This window comes from Siphateles boraxobius, unplaced genomic scaffold, assembly GCF_051911475.1.
Source record: "Siphateles boraxobius isolate OS27281-9 unplaced genomic scaffold, OSU_SipBor_1 140, whole genome shotgun sequence".
Lineage (NCBI taxonomy): Eukaryota > Metazoa > Chordata > Actinopteri > Cypriniformes > Leuciscidae > Siphateles > Siphateles boraxobius.
The window spans coordinates 1,329,859-1,349,772 of record NW_027508745.1 but is presented as its reverse complement, the minus strand read 5'-3'; the positions used below and the strand labels follow the sequence as shown (position 1 = coordinate 1,349,772).

At 37.4% G+C, this 19,914-nt stretch overlaps 2 protein-coding genes across 3 annotated transcripts in view; one reads left to right on the top strand and one right to left on the bottom strand.

The window, feature by feature from the left end:
* LOC143738235 (mediator of RNA polymerase II transcription subunit 1-like) overlaps positions 1-1,853 on the bottom strand; it is a 193,677-nt gene extending 191,824 nt beyond the window's left edge. Inside the window, exon 1 of one of the 2 annotated variants that reach the window (XM_077230264.1) lies at positions 1,481-1,853. In XM_077230264.1, coding sequence (XP_077086379.1) covers positions 1,481-1,574 — 94 coding nt within the window. In that variant the 5' untranslated portion in view covers positions 1,575-1,853. The remainder of the gene's footprint in view (positions 1-1,480) is intronic. The other variant, XM_077230263.1, reaches the window with a different exon arrangement.
* Positions 1,571-12,216, top strand: LOC143738237 (uncharacterized). Its single transcript, XM_077230265.1, has 25 exons — positions 1,571-1,997; positions 4,477-4,626; positions 4,717-4,842; positions 4,947-4,985; positions 5,245-6,267; positions 6,359-6,498; positions 6,597-6,798; positions 6,895-7,011; positions 7,123-7,325; positions 7,407-7,554; positions 7,632-8,320; positions 8,413-8,534; positions 8,659-8,826; positions 9,049-9,093; positions 9,240-9,332; positions 9,578-9,662; positions 9,767-9,855; positions 10,315-10,423; positions 10,605-10,721; positions 10,811-10,893; positions 10,974-11,129; positions 11,492-11,549; positions 11,639-11,767; positions 11,882-11,974; positions 12,061-12,216. The coding sequence occupies exons 17-25, from the start codon at positions 9,809-9,811 to the stop codon at positions 12,148-12,150; spliced, it is 882 nt and encodes a 293-aa protein (XP_077086380.1). The 5' UTR covers positions 1,571-1,997; positions 4,477-4,626; positions 4,717-4,842; positions 4,947-4,985; positions 5,245-6,267; positions 6,359-6,498; positions 6,597-6,798; positions 6,895-7,011; positions 7,123-7,325; positions 7,407-7,554; positions 7,632-8,320; positions 8,413-8,534; positions 8,659-8,826; positions 9,049-9,093; positions 9,240-9,332; positions 9,578-9,662; positions 9,767-9,808; the 3' UTR covers positions 12,151-12,216.
* The last annotated feature ends 7,698 nt before the right edge of the window (positions 12,217-19,914 follow it).

The following is a 19,914-nucleotide window of genomic DNA, read 5'->3' as shown; positions in this document are numbered from 1 at the left end:
TCATCGTTCTCAGCCACTCCCTCTGTTCGCTGATTGGCCCGGTAAAAAATTGATTGGAAAAAACCAAAGACTACAGCACAATGCCAGACCTAGTACTGAAGGACAATTAAAATTGAGCGGAAGTACGTAGGAGGGCGGAGCCAGGCTAGGTTTAGTGAGGGGTAATTGAGAATAAATGGGGGAAAGTCACATGAAATTATTGAGAATGGGGCTATGATGTCTAAAATTGTGCTACTTCAGAACATATGAACCCCCATAATGTTGCTGACTTGAAACATTTGACGCTACGAATGTTGTTGTAGACTAAAGAACAACTTATGTCAAAAAAACTGCAACTATGATACAAAAATAAATAACATATTGGCCTAGTTTAATTAGGACATTTAAGTAGCTTTTATAAACGTTCATTAGAAGAAAAACAACATTACTGGAGACAAAACAGTGGCACTGACATATTTTAAGGGTGTACTCACACTAGCCAGTTTGAACCGTGCCCGAGTAGGTTTGACCACCAAAGCGCGGTTCGTTTGACTAGTGTGAGTGCTCCGAACCGTGCCCGGGCGCGGCTCGATTAGCCGGCCCTGGCCCGCTTGGAAGAGGTGGGCCAGAGCACGGTTCAGTTGGACTCGGGCGCTGTTCGCATGCAGTTTGAGCGCTAACCGGACACGTGATGTACGGGGACTGTAGTCCGTAATCAAAGCAGCAAAGTCCTTGCTGCACTTCAGCTAGTACCTTGCAAACCTCCTCATACGAGCAGCACGATTACGTGAAATTTTTCGCGCCACTAATGCGACACATCTGTTTAACAACAGGCTGTGAGAGGGCTGTGGACCACCGTGGACCAAACGACACAAAATTATCCACAAAGAAAACAGAGCGATGGACTCCATTGTGTTCTGAGAGCGCCGCTCTTCTTGTTTATCCTGAAATTGTCGCACCATAATGACGTAAGCGTGCTCCGGCACGAATGCTGAAACCCTATGTGAGTGCAGGCCAGAGGGGGAGTTGGGAGGGGGGACAATCGTACTCTGGCCCGGTTCATGGCAACCGTGCCTAGTGTGAGTACACCAAACCCCACTGCAAGCTGCTTTCAGTTAAAACAGCTCAAACATGGATTTTAGTCTAGCAAGGTTTAGGCTATGCTTTGTCTGAAACCGTGGATTATATTACAGAATATTATATTATTTCCAACCATATTATAAGTTTGTAAACCATTAACATACCATAGGGCACAGTAATTGTATCACATTGTAACCACATAATAGTAAAATTGTAGTGAATGATTTCCATATTTATATAATATAACATATTGATCACATAAGTAATTCAAATAATACTATGGCATTACTATGGTCCGTGTCTAAAACACGGAACTATCATGATACTCTACTCAGCAGCATTGGGTCTGTAATGCATAATCTATAATGATCTACACGGGTGAAACGATTGTTTTAAGTAAATAGGGAAATGTGTGCTGTACCGGATCCGTCCTCAGCTCGGAGCCGCTCGGAGCCAGCGGCTATGCCAAAGTGAGATGAGTCTGCGTCCGGGCTGCTGCTCAGCATCGCCGCCATCTTCAGAACTCGCACACAAGAATTGACCCAATACCAGTAAAGCACAAAGACTCTCTCAACAATACATCAGGACCCCGTCGAATTAAAACAGTTCAGCCCCAGTCAAAATAGACCGCGAACAAATAAAGTTAAGTGGAAAACTGTACAACAATGGAGATTTAGGCTAACAGATAAGTATGCACTGACGTCATCTTCTTCTTCTGTTTTTTGGCGCATTATATCCTGTCTGCATATCGCCACCTACTTGCAAGTGGTAGCCTATCACCATGCAGTAGTATGTTCCTGCACAACCGGAGGCTGCAGTTTCAGGACCCCAGTTTTAGGACCGCGGCTTCAGGACCCTAGTTTTTTGTGACAGCGCCACCTAACGAACTGGATGATATAGCGGCGGCAGCGGTTTCAGGACGAAGTTCTAGGATCCAGGTGATCATTAAAAAAACAATTGTGATGCATTTAATTGGAAAGTTAACGTAGTGAGCGAGAGAGCTGTCTGTCTGTCTATCATTTTTGATCTATATTATTCTGTCTATCTGTCTGTCTATCATTTTTGATCTATCTATCTATCTATCTATCTATCTATCTATCTATCTATCTATCTATCTATCTATCTATCTATCTCACTATCTCAAAATAAGAATCCTCAAATTCATAAATATGCTTTGGCTTCACATTCAGAAAAGCATTTAAAAAAAATCCTAGTTTCCACAGCCCAATTTCACCTCAGCTGGACCAGATTTCCCAACAAGACAGATCAATAGATAGATTAGGGTTGCCAACTATCTGAATTGGGGGGGTTGACATACCCTCACGGAAGAAAATTTTGAAAAATAACCCCTGAAATTCATACCTTATAGCATATTATTAAGCAACTTATTAGGCCTATATATTTATAGAATAGCAAAGTAGGCTTAATCAATATACAAGACTTAACCACATAAATATATAAAGGCTATCATGATCATTTTGCCAACAATGAACCATGGATTTGTTTAGTTTATGTTACATTATATTTTTAACATGAACAAATACAACATATAACATTCAAAACTCGTCAGCTTAGACTGCATTTGAAGAAAAAATAAACAACAGTTTTCTGTAGCCTTGTGCGAACTTATTCAATAGAATTAGACTTCTAGAATGTTCTTTCCAGTGCAAAAAATAAAATTTTCAATTTAGTCGTTTTCTTATCATAGCCTACAAATGTCTTCGGAAACTACTTTTCCTCGATTTACTGAAGCCTGTATGTAAAACGCATTTGTAGCTGCACAGCCGTGTATATATCTATGCTGCATATATATATATCTGGCTGAGTGGATGCAGAAGATCCGGAGAGATGACTTCAACCCGAACAAAAACACCCGGGTCTGTAGTCGGCATTTTAAGCAAACTGATTTGAATGTGACTGCCGGGGGATTGAGGAGGCTGAAGAAGGGAGCGTACCGGTTTACTTTTCATGGAATGGGTACAAACTACCTGCACCCAGACCGAGCGTCTGGGAAAGGCGTCTGCGGGCCGAGAGTCCTGCACCAGAGTCAGACTCGGACTCGGAGATGGAGACCGAAATGGCTCCAGATCACGACTACTGTGTAGTCCCTCAAACGGGAGCAAGGGCGAGTAATTTGGGAGAGGCGGTATTAACATTAAGTGACATGGGCATCTGACGCGCAGATGCCAATGGCACATGTCACTATGCGTATTGGCACATCCGGTGGCACATCCGGTCTCCATTGGCATGTGCCAGTGGATAGTGACATGTGTCACTGACATTATTGGCATGTGCCAGTGGATAGTGACATGTCACTGACATTATTGGCATGTACCAGTGGATAGTGACATGTGTCACTGACATTATTGGCATGTGCCAGTGGATAGTGACATGACACAGACATTATCGCGACACACTGACACTGTCGCGGAACTGTTTGCCGTCTTGTGACAGTAGTGACTGACAAATGAGCTGACCTGAGCAGCTATACTGACGTAATTGTGAAACAAACGCCTATATAAATTGCCTATTTTAGTGATGTTTTTTAAATAAATTAAATGTTTTAAAGTTTTTTTTTTCCTCAAACATGTCAGTTTGTGACACATCATTAGCCTATGAGTGGCATATAAGCCACTGAATGTTAAAAAATTTAATGCCAGTGTTGTTGATCACGCAAACTGCCCATCCTAGGAAACACAACGAATAAATCAGAGGTTACTATGAATAGCGCATGAACAGTCGCATCCGTTAGGCTACTCAACTGTAACCTTTAATTTTGCATGATGCTGCATGCACGCCAGTAGGTGTCAGTGTCCACACTGGCCAGCACAAAATAAACTAAAACTTAGGACAGTTGAGGAACATCTACGGACTACGGGTGGTGTATTTGTCGTTTGTATGAGTAGCAACTAGCAAGTACAGTAAGAAGGTAGCGACAAAAAAACGAGTTGGCTAATCAGAGTCTGATGTCGATATAAGTAAACTACAGATAATGAACGGTTTACTACTTTCGGTCAAACATGAACGGTAAGTCAAGCGGTTTCTTCGTCGAGGATGGATAACGTTAGATGATTAGGCTACGTTAACTTTAGTCAATGTAGTGTAAAACATCGAGGTAAAAATTCCCGAAAAACGAATACCCTTAAATATAAATAACTTAGAATGATGTAGATTTCATTGATTATTATATATGTATGACGTTAATATGTAGTGTTATAGCTCTAGTATAAAAGCATATAGGCCTACTCTGTCATATCGTAAAATGTTATATTCGCATACCACTACAATTTATAAACTATTAACTTAGGCCTATAAAATTGTTATTATAAAGTATTATATGATAAAATATGAATAGATTAACGCAATTGTATATTAGGTGCGTATTGTATTGTATATAATATATTTTTGTCCCTAAAGGTCTTCAAACATTCGAAGACCGTATTAGTTTAATTAAGGCCAATGAAGGAAACAATTGCCAGCTATGCAGACAGGCTGTGGTTGGGTCAGAAGAGCACCTGGAAAAAAAGCATTTTCAATATGCTGTGCACTTTAAAGATGGTGATTTTGGTGAGCATATATTGGTTTTGTAACATATTTTATTCACTAAACCATTAGTTTCATTATACACTACTATTTTCTTTATGTGCTTCCTAACAGTTCTGTTCACTGTACCATGCTTTTGTGACAAAATTGACAAATTAAAAAGAAGTCACTGGCATTGCTTTAAGTGTGACAGGATTTTACAAAGGCGAAATGCATTTGAAGATCATCTGCAGAAACATGGTAGGAATGAATTATTATATTACATGATTATTAATCATGCTATTGCCAAACACATAACCTATTAAAATTACTGTTGTCCCTGACTTAATATACTTGTTTTGCAGGTTGCATGGTAACACCATTCAAAGACCTGCAAAAGAAAAGTATGAATTTGTTAATTTTATATTTGCATAGTTATAATTTTCTGTTGATATTTCAAGCCTACGACACTTAATGTTTTCAGTCATTTCAATAGCATTTCATTTAATTTCATTTCAATGGGATTTAGTCTTGGTCTACAGTATGTGTACATAACATGGTCCATACCTATTAATTAAGCCTGGTACATAACAACATATGACATACTAATCAAACTCACTCGCTAATTCTGAAATTGCCACTGTTATTTATTTACATTTTTAGGTGAGCCAAAGAAAAATGAAAATGCAGCGAGTGCTCCTGTTAGTGAGCAGAGCTTTATGTGTTGCCACTGCTCATCCTCTTTTACTACAGCAGGGAGTCTTCGTAGACATGAAAATGAGTTTCATGCAAAAACCGATCCTGTTTACTGTGTTGATGTGCAGCAAGGTGTCTTCATCACAGCCAAAAATAGTAGAGGCCAAAGAGTCCCAATACATATGCAGAAAAGCACCACCTCTCAAGTCATTGCCTGTGAAGTAGCAGAGTTCCGGGAGTTCATGACTCTGGCTAAACTTAGTGGAAAGCCTGGTGCAGAGTGTGAGCATTTAATCAGAGTTTCTTCTGCTCCACCATACATTCCTCCTGAGCCTGTTAGAGAAGAAACTTTGAAGACGATGCAGGAAAAAGGACTGATGTCCACCACCAGAATGACGGAGTGCACTGAACTTAACAGTTTAGCGTCATCAGAGGGAATCTGCTCTGTTTTTCCTATTTTCTTTGAGAAACATGGATATTCTGGCCGATTTGTTTACTTTTCCATTTATTCAGGAAAGAAAGAAAGAAACACTCTTGTCTTTGGGCGGACAAGAGTGTCCTTTGACAAATTGTTGGGGGACTGGTATTGCCTTTGTAAAAGCACAAAGAAACAGTATCGATGCGTCCATATCTATATGGCAAAGTGGTGGCTCTTCCAAGAAAGAGAAGATTTATTAATTGAGTCTTCCAGAGCAGACAGTAACTTGTCAGGGGACCCCTCTGAAAATGAAGAGATTGAACTTGGTGTTGAAGGTGAAGGACTAAAGAAGCACCAATTAGTTGCAATGACCAACTATCTCTGGGAAAACAAAAGAATACCAGAAATGTTGCCACAGAAATTAAGGACTCAGGCAAGTCAGGTCCCGATAAGGTTTGAGCCCACAGAGGAAACATGTCCTTATTGCCCTGGGCCCACCCCACCAGGTCTTACAGAACCAGTGGTTGCAACAAAGAATGCGTCAGTCTACGACATAGATTCAGTGAAGAAAGGTTTGTACATTCAATTAAAAATGAAAACATTTGCAAATGTGTGATAATGCCACAGTAAAGTATGTTTTTTTTGTTCTGTCTTCTAATAAAGGTGTTACAGTGTGTGTTAAATACTGCCTGGCCTACAAGACACCAGTCAGGTTTCAAGAATACACTTCAGGTTTTCATAATTTCAACAATAGTATTATTTTGACAACTCGTCTATGTGCAATGATGACATCTGCCCTAAAGGTAAGAAAAAGTTATTTGTAATCCATATGAACAGCATGTCAAATTGATTTTAATGTATGTATTTTAAGGTATATTTTTTTAATTACCACACTTTTAAGACAAACACGGCCATTGGGCGATTTCTGTCAATGATGGAGGACCTTCTTCAAGTTACAATTCACCACAACACCCTGAGGAAAGCAATTTTTCATTTCTGGGCAATGAAAAGATATAGCTATGACTTTTCCTGTATTCGCTGTGGCCATGAACCACCTATCCTAATTGCTGATGGTAATTGGAAGGTGGCATTTGATTTACCTGGTAAGCTATTTATAGAAATTACAGTGTAATAATAATATATAAATAACAGTTATTTATGATTGGTGTAGCGAATTTATGACATAATTTTGCCACTAGTCAATCTCCTGAAGAGACCATGTACTCAGAATGTACAACCAAGTGACCTTAGAGTTGATGTTGATGAGAGATGGTCATCATTGGAAAAGGAATTAATTTGTGTTGGTTTCAGTAATGGTAAGAACTAAACTAACAAACATTGATTTATGTGATCACATGGATTGTCATTTAAATACTACATAATTGCTAAGATAGATAATTTGTCCTTTCCCCCTACATCACACATAGAAACAAAGGAGAGAATCCCTTTCTCCAGTGAACTGTCCTACTCATCTTTTGCCCCTTGGCTTGGATCCTCCTGAAGAGCTGGAAAAGTTTTAACAAAAACAGAGATCCTCAAAGGGTTTTCAGATCGTCTAAGTGACAAGTCACCTCCTGTGGACTCGCATGCTGTTGAGGACACAGTACTAAAATTGCTTGAATCCAAAAAGGTATTACTATGCCATAATTCTTACTTATAAACACATTTTATTTTGAAGCAAAAAACTAAATAGTTACATTTCTTTTTCAAGCCTTCCAAAAGTGAGCTGCTGGCAGCATGTGCACAACTTGGAGTATCTGTTGCTGGCTCTGCCTCAGATATCATTAATCGCTTGGAGGAGCTACTTCTATACAAAGACATTTACCCCAAAATGTTCATCAAACTACAGAAGACTGGAGGTATGGCAACCATGTACAGTTTTTCAATTGAGTTTGTTAGAAGAAATCTTTTAGCTTTTGTCTATTCTTTTTTTCAGGTGGTGTTCTCCATGTTGGCTGCCCACATGCAATTGTTTACGTTTGTTCACCTCTTTGGTGGCAAGAGTCAGCGAGGGACCACGTTGACACTCTTCTGAATTTAAAAACTCCACCGACTATCTACATTTCAGATGTAGCTGGACGTGTTGCACGACATGCTAACAATAGAACTCGACAGGCATTTTTCAGGCCTTTTGATGCCAGGCTGTGTGAGGCCACAGCTGAGAATGTGTCCAAGGCCTCAGCTAAGGAGCTTTTTGTCCATTTACCCTGGGTTAAAACCATGACTGAAGGTGGACGTGTCCAGAGTCAAGGTAATGAAGCCACTGAAGCACTTGACAAACCTCACCCTATCACAGAACGTCAGACTTTCATTGTATGACCGCTTTCATCAACGTAACCAAAAACAGGAAAAAGAGAAACTGAGAAGCCTTGATCTTGTCCCAGAGCTCCTTGGTCTCATAGTTAATGGCAGTTACTTCAATGGCAGAGCAACTCAACCGGGAACTTGCCAACTCTCGATACTTTCTTTGTCAGCTGAAAGATGTTCATTTTATGTTTGCACTTCGCTTGGTGTTCCATTTGCATAACTGTAAAGTGAATAAATCATTCATGGACAAAATGCTGAGACAGACACAAGGGGCAGCTGAAGTTGGCCTGGATGGCAGACTGGGTCTCTTCACTACATGTGAGATTGATAGAAATCTTATCTTAGTTTGTGCATTTAACCTTATAACTATCTTGCATAAACGTTGATCTAATCACTGTGAATTGTTACAGATAGAGGCACTGACTCAAGATTTCAAATTCCTGAACGGATCAAGGAAAAGAAGAAAGAATTAATCTCGGGTGAAGGACTACACTTTAACACATCACTTTTCCCCATCTTAAAGGAAAACAAGGTATCATCGCAAATATTTAGATTTGGTTTAGCACAAATTGATTTTCAATTACAAAATCATGCCATGTTGGAAATGTCATCATAATAATTGTGTTATCATTCTACATGCCATTATGTACCTGTAGGACAAGCTTTCTGAATTGTACTGCACTGTACAAAATCATACTTCAGTCCTTGTGCAAGTTGACAACTGTACAGCAACAGTTAAAGACCTACAGTCACTATATCCAGCACAATCCATTTTACCTGAATCAGAAGACATCCTACCCAACCAACCATGGCTGACTGATGAAGTATGTACTGTGTTTTTTGGGTTACATGGGTTTTAATGTAATCATGGTTTATGAGGACACTTCCTGTGTCTTGTGACTTTCTTTTTTTTATTCTAAAAATGCAGGAAGTTTTCTGTGATGAGTAGGTTTAGGGGTACGGTTAATGTAGGGGGAAAGAATATACATTTTGTAAAGTATAAAAACAATTAGTATGAAACATTAACACGTATTTATGTGTAATAGGCTGTCAATACTAGAGTAGCACAGCTTGCATCTACAACACCCAATGTAAGTACATATACTATTTTTCTAAGAGATGTAATAAAAAATACTTATTGAATTAATTATATACTGTATGTATAATATATATATATATATTAAAATATATATATTTTTTAAATGTAATAATTATTTATATTTATATTTTCTGCAAGTTTGTGATGCTCCCGACATTTACATTTATTTGCTGGTGGAGAGACTGGATCACTCAAACAAAAATATCCCCTCGAAATGTATCATGCTTGAAGGTATACTGTTCATGTACACGCAATCACACACACATATATATATATCGTGTGTGTGTGTGTGTGTGTGTGTGTGTGTGTGTGTGTGTGTGTGTGTGTGTGTGTGTGTGTGTGTGTGTGTGTGTGTGTGTGTGTGTGTGTGTGTGTGTGTGTGTGTGTGTGTGTGTGTGTGTGTGTGTGTGTAGATTGTTATGGACTGTTTTGTAATAGCAATTATTACACAGAATTTTTATTTTTATTTTGAAAAGAACCTTAAAGGAAGTGATACTGTGGTTTTTCCTCGATGTGTCAGTAAGAGTGAGAACCCTGAGTGGGAACCACTTCATTTTGTGGGTTAGTTGAAATAATTAGATTCTAAAAATTTATTTTAATATTCATTCTTTTTTTAATTCTATTTTTATGTACATCTTTTCCTTTTAATATCTTCAAACTCAAAGGTTTTCTGTGGTCAAAGTCATGAGATCCGGGTGTTTGATTCCATGGAGCTTTACAAAGATATACCAAAGAGTCATATGGAAATACTTTGGTAATGTATTTCTACCCTTTTTTTAAATATCTGTGCTGCAGCATTTTAGGTACATTTAACATTTACATTTATGCATTTGGCAGACATTTTTTATCCAGAGCGACTTACATTGCATTTCAAGGTTCACATTTACATTCTTATCAGTTCTTACTTTCCCTGGGAATCAAACCCAACGCTCTACTGTTTAAACTACAGGAAAGCTATACATATAAAGCACATTGACCATTCATTCAAACTGCATTAAAGATGTATTTTTTACTACTGTGAAGTAACCATGTGTAATCTCTTAGTCATAAATGACTATATGGTATATTTCAGATTAATATAAAGGCAGGGTAATCTGAATGAACTTTCAATACAAATGATCAGTCTGGATGCACTTTCATATTACATTCAGATCAGCAGTGTGTAATAATGTTCTTGTCTGTGACTCTGTCTATGCATCTTTTTCTTCATCAGCGATGCCTTCAGTAACACATGGAAACTTGCTGATTGGATTATCTCTTATCCACCACAGTGGCTGCAGAGCAAGGGTGATGCAAACAACTGTGGAGTGTTTGTATGCACTGTAAGACATAAAGACTATAATAAATATGTATTTTTATATTTGTAGTTTCAAAATTTTTAGCTAGCTTTAAAGAACATTGTTTTTATTTCATCAGAAAAAGACTGGTAAAATGTTATGGTCTGACTAATTTAGAAAATACACAACTAATGTTTCATCTTTCATTTTTGTTCACCTTGAACAGATGGCAGAGATGGAGCTGAAGGGCTTCAGGTTGAGAAAAGAGACCATTGGTCTGTCACAAACACAATATCTACGAGAATATCATGCAACAGACTTAGTAAAAGATGTTGTTGTAGAGGTTGGTTGTCTTATTATTGTTTTAACTCAAAAAATGTTTCAGAATAATAATTTACAGGAACAGAACATTGTTATTATTTTTCATTATAGGAATCAATGAAAAAAACAGAAAAACCGATGGAGTGTATGGCAGGTGACTTGCGTGTGTGCTGTTTTCAGAAAGTGGGCAAAGGGTAGGCCTTGTTTGTTTTGACTTTTTACTGTATATTTTTTGGTGAATACACTTATTATACCATGTGTATCTTATTCACAGGCCATTGTATCCCAGTGTTGTCAAGACCTTGTGGGTACAGTGTGACATTTGTTTGGGCTGGCTACACACAGATTGTGCTGGAGTGAAAGAAGCAGATGTCAAAAAAGGCACTTTCAAATGTGGATGTGATTTGACACAACCATACACTTTTGATGAGTAAGTTTAAATAGAAAGCTTTTACTGTCATTAAGAAACATGGAGTTGGATCATGGTCTAGCCCATAATGACATTTTATTTTTATTTTCACTGAAAAGTTTGATCATGCTAGAAATAAATAAGAACAAAAGATACTCAACATTCAACATCAAAATATTATGGTACTTCAATTCATGTTTCATAATCAGTATAAAGCTACATAAACTTTGATTTAGCTAACCACTTATTAACAACCTTTTGTGGTGCCACAGGTTCATTGTCATATTCTGAATAATCAGCAACTATTCTATAGCCTGTTTTTTTTGTTCTATGCTATGTCATAACCTGATGTTGATGACATCTACATTATTGTTTATGTGTAGCACTCGGAAGGCTCTGAGACTTGGAGTTGAAAACATAATCTCAGATCAAGACATAAAAGTGAGTACTATAAAATCACAATTAACATTTCTTGCCATATATATATATATACACACACACACCATTTTAACATAATTCTGTTCCAACAGGCTTTACATGAAGCTTTTCACAATGGAGACATCAAATCCTGTCGGTTTTACCTGTGGAAACATCCAGAGACATCACTGAAATTCAAGCAGCACTTAAAGCCAAAGCAGTGCCATTTCAGGGAAAGTGATGTGAGGAATCTTATTGTTTTAAGCGTTTCACATTTTACTTGCAGTATATGTTATTGTTATATTACAACAAGTTCCTTATTATCCTAAATGATTCAATATTATCATATTTAATAGCTGATTAAACTTGCTGACAAAATAAAGAGAGCAGTGGATGCAGATGAGGATCTTGAAAACCTGAACTACATATTTGATGTTATGATTCCAGAAGTATGTGGTAATTATCTTAATGATTGAGGTTGATTTGTGTTATTTGTTGTTTGATGAAAAACTACTTTTTTCTTCTTCTTTTTAAGGTGACCATACTTCTTCTACAAAGATTGGAGAAGATTTGCCGCTATGCGGTTGAAGTTGTTATGGCCTCTGGCATAGTTAAGTTAGAATAATTTGAAGTATGCTAATGCATCAACTGCATTTATTAAAAGGGGGAAAAAAGCCATTACTTTAACTTACATATTTGTCGAGTCTCTTTTCTGTCTCTGCTTACTGAAAAAGGTGTATGCATTTTAAAAGCTACCATTGACTAAACATTGGGGATTAGTCTACAATAACAACAAATTCATTTAATATACATTCCTTCTGGATATGCCCACATGTTTTGTTCAAATATTTGACTTGCTGTATCCACATTATAATAGATATCCAGTTTAATATAGGATGTATATTAAAGATGTATACTACTCTGCATTGTGAAAAGCCCTGTCAAGGTCAAGGTTCATAATTAATTTAACAATGGTATGTGTCACTTTACAATGGTTTGGGGCATTTTATCTCATACTATTTTACAATTATTTGAAATACCTGATTGTTAAGTGTCAATTTGTGGTGCACAAACAACATACTCCTGCTTGTAAGTACCACTTTAATAAGAACATTTTACTAAAATAGCTAAATAGTTTCTACTGTATATTCTTGTATAGTTACAAATGACACAGCTGAACTGTCGGTCCTATATGCAAATAGAGATAAATGTGTTATCATAACAACTGTATACAATATGTAGGTAAATTCATTGTCTAAATGATAAAAAAGAACCATAGTAAATATAAATGCATACAAGGGACCACGACATTAAAAATATGGCGAAGCCCAATGTTTGTAAAAATTAAGACCGAGATGTAATGTCTGAAAGCATCGTATTATTAATCAAATGTTCTGCCGTTCATCACACCATACATAACAGATAGCAGCATGTGTCATTAGAGGTGTCACGTCATACAGCAATATGTTCCGCAACAATGTCAGTGGCACATGACGCAGTCGTCTGGTGCATGTGGTTTTCATTGGCATGTGTCAGTGGATAATAGCTTGTGCCAATAAAACTTGTGACATGTGTCAGTGGATAATGTCATGTGCCAATAAACCTTGTGACGTGTCAGTGGATAGTGGCATGTGCCAATAAGTGACATGTTGATGGATTGCTTCATGTGCCAATGACATTGTAGCGTTACATGTCGCCGTATGTTATGAACTTATCACACTCCAGTAGCGTAGCCGAATTATGTAGATGTGATGATATGACATCTACAGAAAGAATGCATGTTCATATTTATAAAAATTGGTTTATTTCTTATTACATAATTCCTTAAATGTATTTGTAAAATATTAAAGCCAGATGAGTATAAGCAAAAACAAAGTAATCAGAGTCTGTCTGATATCAATATAAATAATTAGTAAATAATTTACTTACATAAATTATAGCTCAATAATATTAATATATTATATATTATATAAATTATCCACTAATTATTAATATCGACATCAGACTCTGATTACTCGTTTTTTTTATTTAATTTTTGCTACTGTCTTACTGTACTTGCTACTCAAACAAATGACAAATACACCGCCCGTAGATGTTCCTCAACTGTCACCACGTTACTTTGATAAAAAAACAACAACTTTAAAATGTTTACTTTATTTAAAAAACATCACTAAAATAGGCAATTTATATAGGCGTTTGTTTCACAATTACGTCAGTATAGCTGCTCAGGTCAGCTCATTTGTCAGTCACTACTGTCACAAGACGGCAAACAGTTCCGCGACAGTGTCAGTGTGTCGCGATAATGTCTGTGTCATGTCACTATCCACTGGCACATGCCAATAATGTCAGTGACACATGTCACTATCCACTGGCACATGCCAATAATGTCAGTGACACATGTCACTATCCACTGGCACATGCCAATAATGTCAGTGACATGTCACTATCCACTGGCACATGCCAATAATGTCAGTGACACATGTCACTATCCACTGGCACATGCCAATAATGTCAGTGACACATGTCACTATCCACTGGCACATGCCAATGGAGACCGAATGTGCCACCGGATGTGCCAATACGCATAGTGACATGTGCCATTGGCATCTGCGCGTCAGATACCCATGTCACTTAATGTTAAAACTGCTACTGTAATTTGGCAGACGAGAATGAAGCTATGAATCTATCTTTCTTTCTTTCTAACTAATCTATCTTTCTTGCTTACTAATCTATCTTTCCTTCTTTCTAACTAATCTATCTATCTTTCTTTCTTTCTAACTAATCCATCTTTCTTTCTAACTAATCTATCTTTCTTTTTTTCTAACTAATCCATCTTTCTTTCAAACTAATCTATCTTTCTTTCTTTCTAACTAATCTCTTTCTTTCTAACTAATCTATCTTTCTTTCTAACTAATCTTTCTTTCTTTCTAACTAATCTATCTTTCTTTCTAACTAATCTATCTTTCTTTCCTTCTAACTAATCTATCTTTCTTTCTTTCTAACTAATCTATCTTTCTTTCTTTCTAACTAATCTATCTATCTTTGTTTCTAACTAAACTTTCTTTCTAACTAATCTATCTATCTTTCTTTGTTTCTAACTAATCTTTCTTTCTTTCTAACTAATCTACCTTTCTTTGTTTCTAACTAATCTTTCTTTCTTTCTTTCTAACTAATCTTTCTTTCTTTCTTTCTTTCTTTCTAACTAATCTATGTATCTTTCTTTCGATCTTTCTTTCTTTCTTTCTAACTAATCTATGTATCTTTGTTTCTAACTAATCTTTCTTTCTTTCTTTCTTTCTAACTAATCTATATTTCGTTCTTTCTAACTAATCTATCTTTCTTTCTTTTTAACTAATCTATCTATCTTTCTTTCTTTCTAACTAATCTTTCTTTTTTTCTAACAAATCAATCTTTCTTTCTAACTAGTCTTTATTTCTTTCTAACTAATCTATCTTTCTTTCTTTCTAACTAATCTTTCTTTCTTTCTTTGTAACTAATCTATCTTTCTTTCTTTCTAACTAATCTATCTATCTTTCTTTCTAACTAATCTATCTATCTTTCTTTCTAACTAATCAATCTATCTACCTTTCTTTCTAACTGATCTATCTATCTTTCTTTCTAACTAATCTATCGTTTTTTCTTTCTAACTAATCTATCATTGGTTCTTTCTAACTAATCTATCGTTCTTTCTTTCTAACTAATCTATCATTGGTTCTTTCTAACTAATCTATCGTTCTTTCTTTCTAACTAATCTATCGTTCTTTCTTTCTAACTAAACTATCGTTCTTTCTTTCAAACTAATCTATCTTTCTTTCTAACTAATCTATCTATCTATCTTTCTTTCTAACTAATCTATCGATCTTTCTTTCTAACTAATCCATCGTTCTATCTTTCTAACTAATCAATCGTTCTTTCTTTCAAACTAATCTATCTATCTTTCTTTCTAACTAATCTATCTGTCTATCTTTCTTTCTAACTAATCTATCTTTCTTTCTTTCTTTCTAACTAATCTATCTTTTTTCTTTCTAACTAATCTATCTTTTTTCTTTCTAACTAATCTCTTTCTTTCTAACTAATCTGTCTTTCATTCTAACAAATCTATCTATCTTTCTTTATAACTAATCTGTCTTTCTTTCTAATTAATCTTTCTTTCTTTCTTTCTTTCCAACTAATCTATCTTTTTTCTTTTTAACTAATCTATATTTTTTCTTTCTAACTAATCTATCTATCTTTCTAACTAATCTATCGTTCTTTCTTTCTAAGTAATCTATCTTTCTTTCTAACTAATCTATCTATCTATCTTTCTTTCTAACTAATCTATCTTTCTTTCTAACTAATGTATCTTTTATCTTTCTTTCTAACTAATCTATCTATAATTCTTTCTAACTAATCTATCTTTTATCTTTCTTTCTAACAAATCTATCTATCTATCTTTCTTTCTAACTAATCTATCTTTATTTCTTTCTAACTAATCTATCTATCTTTCTTTCTAACTAATCTATCTTTTTTTCTTTCTAACTAATCTCTTTCTTTCTTTCTAACTAATCTGTCTTTCTTTCTTTCTTTCTTTCTTTCTCACTAATCTATCTTTCTTTCATTCTAACAAATCTGTCTTTCTTTCTTTCTAACTAATCTTTCTTTCTTTCTTTCTAACTAATCTTTCTTTGTTTCTATCTATCTTTCTAACTAATCTTTCTTTCTAACTAATCTTTCTTTCATTTACACTATTCTTTCTATCTATCTATTATTTATCTATCTTTCTAACCAATCGTTTTCTTTCTTTCTAACTATTCTTTCTTTCTAACTAATCCATCTATCAAACTTCAAACTACTTTAAACTTCAAACTACTTTAAACTTATTCAAACTCTCTGGTCCGGCTTTCTCAATCCAGCTTAAAGTTTGTCTCATCAAACTTTTTTTTCTAGCGATGTTGGCTTGTGAAAGCCAACTTACTGAAATCCTATTTAAACTTATTAAGTTGGCTTGTGAAAGCCAACTTACTGAAATCCTATTTAAACTTATTATTAGTGGTGCTTGCCTATGGCAAAGCAACACTAGTGTTATTGTGCATACTTATTATTCTTATTAGTGGTGCTTGCCTATGGCAAAGCAACACTAGTGTTATTGTGCATACTTATTATTAGTGGTGCTTGCCTATGGCAAAGCAACACTATTGTTATCTCACATACTTATTATTCTTATTCTTCTTATTCTTATTCTTATTCTTCTGGCCACTTTTTGACGCGCTACTCCTCCCGCAGTTTTTGTCACACACCCACGAATGAGGCGTCAAAACGTGCGGCCTGTTCGGGAATGGTGTGCTATGACTTTTATAAGGGATCGGGGGTACAATGTTCGCCCCAGGGGCGAAAAACCGGCCGAAAAATCCCATAGACTTAACATTGCGTCAAACTTTGACGAGTCGTAGCTCGGAACGAGGATGTCGCAGAAACGTGTAATTTACCACATTTGAAGAGGCTGACAGACTCTGTAAGAACATACCACACAATGGGGTAAAAGTTGCACCCCTGGGGGGCAGGAGCTGCCCAAAGTTTCCCCATTGACTTACTATGGTGTAGGACGGCCCATGAAATGGGCCGTCCTACACCATAGAAACCGCTTTTATATTGAACATAACTCTGGATCACAGTGTCGTAGAGACAAAGGGGAGGGCTCATTTTACTCAGACAACCAATCAGTCTCTCAGGATCATTGTGAAGCTATCAAGCCACGCCCTAGCAACCATTTAGAGCACCTTAGCAACAACTCCCATAGACTTCCATTGAAAGAGATCGAAGGGATATCTCTGGACTGAATTGTCATAGAAACATGAGGGTGGTCTCGTTTGACTCGGGGCAGCAAACAGCCAATCATGAATCACCTCAACACTTCCTAGCCACGCCCTAGCAACCATTGTCGAGCACCTTAGCAACCAAAATCCAAAGAGGGATATCTTCCATTCTGAATGTCACAGAGGCATGGGAGTTGGTTTATATCATTCATACTGACAAGCAGCCTTTGGAGTTTCATGATTGGCAGCTGCCAAGCCACTCCCTAGCAACCAAACAGAGTACCCTAGCAACCATTTTGCAAGACCTATATCTCTGCATCAAAACATCGTATAGAGATGGGGGTTGGTTTATACATTCACATTGACTTTGGAGCTTCATGATTGGCAGCTGCCAAGCCACTCCCTAGCAACCAAACATAGTACCCTAGCAACCGTTTTGCAAGACCTATATCTCTGCATCAAAACATCGTATAGAGATGGGGGTTGGCTCTTTTTACTCATGCTAGCAAACAGGACTTGCTACATGCTAAACATGCTAGCAGTGAATAGCTACATGCTAATATTGATTAGCTAAGTGCTAAATCATGCCAATAAAATGCTACAAACTCAACAGTAACCATCTTTGACAACTACCAACCACCTAGTAACACCATAGCAACCACCCAAATTACCCTAGCAACACCCTAGCAACCACCCAGAACACCCTAGCAACTGCCTAGCAATGCCCTAGCAACCACCCAGAACACCCTAGCAACCGCCTAGCAACCACCCAGGATACCCTAGCAACCGCCTAGCAACACCCTAGCAACCACTCAGAACACCCTAGCAACCACCTAGCAACACCCTAGCAACCACCCAAAACACCCTAGCAACCGCCTAGCAACACCCTGGCAACCATCCAGAATACCCTAGCAACCGCCTATTAACACCCAGGCAACCACCCAGAACACCCTAGCAACCGCCTAGCAACGCCCTAGCAACCACCCAGAATACCCTAGCAACCGCCTAGCAACGCCCTAGCAACCACCCAGAATACCCTAGCAACCGCCTAGCAACACCATAGCAACCACCCAGAACACCCTAGCAACCACCTAGCAACCACCCAGAACACCCTAGCAATGCCCTAGCAACCACCCAAAATACCCTAGCAACCAACCAGAACACCCTAGCAACCACCCAGAATACCCTAGCAACCACCCAAAACACCCTAGCAACCACTCAGAACACCTTAGCAATGCCCTAGCAACCACCTGAACAACATGAATAAGCCATATCTCAGCACCAGAACATAGTACAGACATGTTTGTTGCCTAGTATGCAATCATGTACCACACCCTAGCAACCGAGTGGCGAGTTTTGCCACTGCAAGCACCACTTCACATTTTCTTCTGGAAATGTACATTCTAGTATTGTGATTACTATTCACCTAGACAAAACTTTGGCACGCTACTCCTCCCGCAGCTTTTGTCGTAGACCCATGAATGAGGTGTCAAATCGACCGGTTCATTGAGGAGAGGTGTGCTATGTCTTTTCTAAGCGATCGGGTGTACGATGATCATCCGGCGGGCGATAAATTGGCCGAAAAAAGTCCCATAGACTTAACATTGGCACAAAATTTGTGAGATCATATATTTTGACCAGGAAGTCATAGAGACTTGGGATTGGGCTCTTTTGAGTCAGCATATCAAGAGGCCAATAAGTAGTGAAATAATAACTTCATAGCCGTGCCCTAGCAACCACTTGGGGCACCCTAGCAACCATAAAACAACATTTACAAGCCATATTTCAGCTCCAGAAAATAGTAGAAACATGGAGTTTGGCTTTTTTGACTCAGACTGTCAACTAGTCTTTAAATATCATCTTATAAACTGTATAAGCAGACCATAGCAACCATATAGAGTACCTTAGTAACCATACAAACACATGAATAAGCCATATCTCAGCTCCACAATATCGTACAGACATGGTTGTTGGCTCGTATGCAATAATGTACCACACCCTAGCAACCGAGTGGCGAGTTTTGCCACTGCAAGCACCACTTTACATTTTCTTCTGGAAATGTACGTTCTAGTATTGTGATTACTATTCACCTAGACAAAACTTTGGCATGCTACTCCTCCCGCAGCTTTTGTCGTAGACCCATGAATGAGGTGTCAAATCGACCGGTTCATTGAGGAGAGGTGTGCTATGTCTTTTCTAAGCGATCGGGTGTACGATGATCATCCGGCGGGCGATAAATCGGCCGAAAAAAGTCCCATAGACTTAACATTGGCACAAAATTTGTGAGATCATATCTTTTGACCAGGAGGTCATAGAGACTTGGGATTGGGCTCTTTTGAGTCGGCATATCAAGAGGCCAATAAGTAGTGACATAATAACTTCATAGCCGTGCCCTAGCAACCACTTGGGGCACCCTAGCAACCATAAAACAACATTTACAAGCCATATTTCAGCTCCAGAAAATAGTAGAAACATGGAGTTTGGCTTTTTTGACTCAGACTGTCAACTAGTCTTTAAATATCATCTCATAAACTGTATAAGCAGACCATAGCAACCATATAGAGTACCTTAGTAACCATACAAACACATGAATAAGC

Coding starts and splice junctions, on each gene's coding strand:
- LOC143738237 (XM_077230265.1), top strand. CDS start 9,809: ATGGAGCTTTACAAAGATATACCAAAGAGTCATATGGAAATACTTTG. Junction 10,722..10,810: donor TAAAAGATGTTGTTGTAGAG/GTTGGTTGTCTT, acceptor TTTTCATTATAG/GAATCAATGAAAAAAACAGA. Junction 10,894..10,973: donor TTTCAGAAAGTGGGCAAAGG/GTAGGCCTTGTT, acceptor TCTTATTCACAG/GCCATTGTATCCCAGTGTTG.